The 4,827-nt window shown below is 43.8% G+C and overlaps 1 protein-coding gene across 2 annotated transcripts; it reads right to left on the reverse strand.

Annotated features, from left to right (window-relative positions):
* Positions 1 to 797: 797 nt before the first annotated feature.
* On the reverse strand, positions 798 to 2,199 carry LOC136467101 (uncharacterized). 2 transcript variants are annotated; one of them, XM_066465648.1, is made up of 2 exons: positions 2,053 to 2,199; positions 798 to 1,685 (listed from the first exon to the last, which is right to left on the reverse strand). In XM_066465648.1, exon 2 carries the CDS (start codon positions 1,654 to 1,656, stop codon positions 1,306 to 1,308), a length of 351 nt encoding a protein of 116 aa, XP_066321745.1. In that variant the 5' UTR covers positions 1,657 to 1,685; positions 2,053 to 2,199; the 3' UTR covers positions 798 to 1,305. The 2 variants fall into 2 exon arrangements, with proteins under 2 accessions (XP_066321745.1, XP_066321747.1); XM_066465650.1 differs by having other exon boundaries at positions 2,057 to 2,177.
* Between the last annotated feature and the right edge of the window lie 2,628 nt (positions 2,200 to 4,827).

Consider the following 4,827-nt stretch of genomic DNA (forward strand, 5'->3'; position numbering starts at 1 on the left):
AAATACTAACACTATACAAATTAGTATCATTAGATTAGTCATAGAATATATTTTTATAATAAATATTAATACTATTTACTATAGATTTAATCAAACTTGAACTACTTTGACTGAATGAAGAAAGTAAAAGGATACTTTCCTTCGTCTACATAAGAATACAACTACAAGTTACGTACCAGTATAAGCTGTTTATGTTTAACCAAATTGTTAGTAAATACTATTTACATTTATGGCTCGAAAATAATTTATTATAAAAATACATTTTATAGTTAATTTAATAATATTTATTTAATATCATAAATATTGATATTTCTATGAGAATTACATTCTTTCTTGCACTGAGGCAGTGGCAGAGGAGAACATCGATGATGTCGAAACGCGATATCAACACCGACAAAAGACAAAGAGAGGGGTCCGGTCCTAACCGCCATCCTAACCCTATTATCCGTCAAGTTCAAGCTAGTACTAGTAAAATCGAAACGGAATATTTGGGGAAAATTGTCCTAGCAACCAGCGAAAGCCACATCACGTCGTCATCTTCGCCTTGAAGGATTCAGCTGTTGTACCTTCCACCTCACCTCAAGAACTCTAGAACATGGACGATCCCAAACTGCCACTGATGAACATCTTTTTATGTACGGTCCCAACTCTCTACCAAAAGCTTAGCAAGTGACAACTGAAGTCTTCCGAAACAAGACTGAAAACACAGCAAGGAGTAGTAGGAGTAGGTTGCTCAAACTGCCCAATCGACGCACACAGACGACAGACCATCACATCACACAAGGAAATCTGGAAAGGATCTCGTCTCAGACATCGCATTCCAGTGATAAATTCACAACAAGGGTGATGATACTTCAACAATAGTAACTAGGATTAGAATGGTAAAGAGAGGCAATTAATTACATAGGCATCCATTTTCATCGTCTCCCAAGTCCCAGATAGGATAGGATCCAGTTGAGACCGGGGAGTCTCATCTTAGCGGGGGGGGGGGGGGGGGGGGGGGGGCGCAATCAGAAATTCAGAATCAAGCAGAGCACGAAAGGAGGCAAAGCAGAGCACGAAAGGAGGCAATAGGAATCCCACACAGAAACGAGCAGGCGAAAAAGAGGCAAAAGTGAAGAGGGGGAAAAAAATCCGATAACGCGGATCACAAAGGCAAAAGTGAAGAGGGGGAAAAAATCCGATAACGCGGATCACAACAAGGGGAATACTAATAGGCTCCCTTCTTCTGATACGACAAGCATCCCTGCGCCTCGCCCGTCTTGGTCTCGGTGACGACAGCAGCTCCGCGGGCGGCGGCGTCACTCACTGGGCCTCGACGGTGCGGGAGGAGGCGGAGGACGGGACGCCCTGCGCCGGGGCGGCAGAGGACGCACCGCCAGCGGGGGAGACCGGCGGGGACGGGTGCGCGTGGCCCTGGGAGTTGGTGCGGTGGAGCCGGCACTTGAACGACCCGGCGTGGGTCGGGGGCGCGCACACGCACTTGCCCCCGCCGCCGTGGCTGTGGCTCCCGGAGGACGCGGAGGAGAAGCTGCGGCGCATGTTGCGCGGCGACAACGCCGCCGCCGCGCCCGTCGGGGTGGTGCTGGTGCTGTGGCTGTGGGGGCCGTGGAACCTGCCCTCCTCGCCCGTCGTGTCCACGTAGTTGGACGCCATCGATCGGTTTTTCTTCCTCCCTCTCTGATCTGCAGATGCCAAGAGGATAGGCCATCAGTCACCGAGCAACATCCACAACACAAGGAAAGCCGCAATAATAAATTGCGAAAAAAATAAATAGAGATCCAGGAGTAAATCCTTATGCGTAACGCAGCGAAGCACATGGAAATCTAACTGCGTTCGTAAATCCCACTCAGAGGAAAGGATGTTTACTGTATCCTCCATTACGACCGTTTACAGTTGCACAAGATTCATTTTCAGGATTAAGATAATAAGCAAGTGTTACCATATTAGCAATATCTCGGTTCAAAAAAAAAGATTTCTTAGCATCTCATCGGAGTACTACTAGTAGATAAGATTAAGCGAGGACAGGAGAGAGGAGGATAGAGAGGCTACCTACGGACGAAGACGACGGTGGCGGCGGAAGAAGACGGCAGCAGTGTCACAGAGCGGCAAACTGCAGTATACAAGCCTTGGCGCCCGTTTTATAGCCGGAGAGAGGCCAGAGGTGCCCGCGGGCAGGCCGGGTAGGGGCTGCCCGGGAATCCCTCCGGCAACCCAACCCGCGGGCCCCACGGTCCCACAAGCCATCGGCGCAGCCCTTGAGCCCCCAGGATCGCGTCGTTTGCGCGGCAACGGATTTGGATCCATTTGGGCCCGGCGGAGAGGGCAAGCTCCTGGCCTGCTGCTACGTGGGCACTGCCTAGTTTTACACACGTACGAGTATATTGTACTACTCGTACATGTTTATTCTACTGCTATACGGCCTGTTCGCTTGCTCGTAAACGATCGTAAATTTTCAGTCGGAAACAGTGTTTTTCTTTCACACCAAACCAGTCAGCAGTAAATAATCTACGATACGATACGGTCTCCCGAACAGGCTGACACTCCTCAACCACCAGATCTGTACAGAAATTAAACAAACCCATGTGAATTTAGAAAATATATATGAATGATCACAGGAGGGACAACCTGCAATGCTAAAAATTTAGAATTGAACAATGATAAATTTAGAATAGATGACTACCGAACGGACCATGTTTAAAAGCGCATTGCACAAGACATTCAGAATGAGATGGAATCGATATGCCCGTAGATTCATGAAAGGCCAATAATAGCGAAGAGAAGAATCGGATACAAGGGCCAGAGCCCCCTACTACTGCTGGTACTATGAAGCCCACCTAATTTTTGTATGGATGCACTCAGCCCGGTTTAGTTTCCAAAATTTTTTTTTTTTTTGCCTCCTACAGTAAAAGAGCATGTTTGGACACATGCATGAAGTTCTAAATGTAGACGAAAAAAACTAATTGCACAGTTCTCGGCAAAATCGCGAGACGAATCTTTTAAGCCTAATTAGTCCATGAAAAGCCTTAAGTGCTACAGTAACCCACATGTGCTAATGACCGATTAATTAGTATCTTTAGATTCGTCTCGTAGTTTCCTGATGGGTTCTGTAATTTATTTTTTTTATCAATATCCAAAAACCTCTCCCGACATCCTTCCGACACATCCGATATGACACCCAAAAATTTTCATCTCCCCAACTAAACACACCCTCAAATGGAGTGGCCGAACTCCGCTGATGCGCTTGTAGGTGGGGCTAGATCGACCGAGATGTTGAAGACTATGTGAAACTCGCAACTTGAGCCGTTGGCGAGTGGGCTTCAACATGTGAATGAAAAGTCTAGCAGCCCAATAGAAAAATCCCAGTAGTAGCAACACCATGGACCCTTCAGTTGTTCTGTTCGTTTAACTGATAAGCTATGACTAAAAATATTGTTGATTAATTTATTATAAAAAATACTATTTATTAACTAAAAAATACGATTTATAAGTCAAACGAGCAGACCGCGCTTGTTTCTCTCTTTTCCTCTCGATTCGACCATTCCCGACTCAGACTCCTGGTCTCCCACCGGCCACCGCTCCCTAAGTCCCAACACTAGAGTCAATGGGCGGATAGTGTAGGATGTGTTGCAACACCGGTGTAGGTTGCATGAAGGTCCCACTAACCAAGAAAGGAGACAAGTTCGCCAGTAGTTCAAGTGCTTAATTAAACTTAAAAATGTTTGACTTGTCCTGTATTTTCTTTTTGAGACGGAGGAGTACATCATTAATACAACGAGAACAGGATTATCAAAGGTTACTTCGATGCTTCAGTTCGCTAGTGAGGCGGCCAGCCAAAAAGAGATGAGCTAGAAAGTGAACATATACAATAGACTCATCATTACTTGATACTGGCATACTGCAGGGAAGAACAATTTCAATCAAGGTCTTGTTTAGATTGAGGTTAGGAATCAGTATTTGGCACTGTAGCAATTTCGTTTGTATTTAACAATTATTGTCCAATCATGGCCTAACTAGACTCAAAAGATTCGTCTCATAGTTTATAATCAAACTATGTAATTAGTTATTTTTTTATCTACATTTAATACTCTATGCATGTGTCTAAAGATTTGATATGATGGAGAGAGAGTGAAAAAACTTGCAATCTAAACAAGGTCCAATTAGGTGGTGCAACTTGAATATCATTCTTCGTTGGATTCTTTTCATGTTCTGACCCATGCCATTTCCACCTCTTAATATGTCCACTTCCTACCCATCTCAAGAATTTGGGCATCCAGGCAAACCATTTTACAGTCACGAAACAAATAAGTACACATACATGCTAGGGATGAAAAAAAAAGATTATTGTATATATCTATATTTATCTATATCTCTTGTTATTTTCAATCCCCACTAGCATTCTTTCTTGCCATGCAAGCTGTCAACATCAACGTACACTAGCATATGCAATTATGTCTTTATTCAAGCTCCACGTCATTAAGCAACATCATTCGCTAACATATATTTAGTTGCCCACATCATCCACTATCATGCATTATAATATTTCTTCATTCATATAAGTAAATATAAGTAGTATAATATCATCTCTGATACCCAGATCAACACGTAGGGTATCCTCTAGATGTATATATTTAAAATTTATGATGGCTACACAAGAGCAATTGTTGTAATGAAAGGATTCGTGGAAGATCGAGCTCCAGCTTATGTAGTTCATATGCTTCATACAAAAGTACTTGCTATGCCTAGAAGTAGATTGTGGACGACCTTTACTTTATACACAAATGCTTTTATACAAGCCACCTTATATGTTGCTATGAGTAAATGCAT

This window comes from Miscanthus floridulus, chromosome 7 (assembly GCF_019320115.1).
Source record: "Miscanthus floridulus cultivar M001 chromosome 7, ASM1932011v1, whole genome shotgun sequence".
Taxonomy (NCBI): Eukaryota; Viridiplantae; Streptophyta; class Magnoliopsida; order Poales; family Poaceae; genus Miscanthus; species Miscanthus floridulus.

Coding starts and splice junctions, on each gene's coding strand:
- LOC136467101 (XM_066465648.1), bottom strand. CDS start 1,656: ATGGCGTCCAACTACGTGGACACGACGGGCGAGGAGGGCAGGTTCCAC.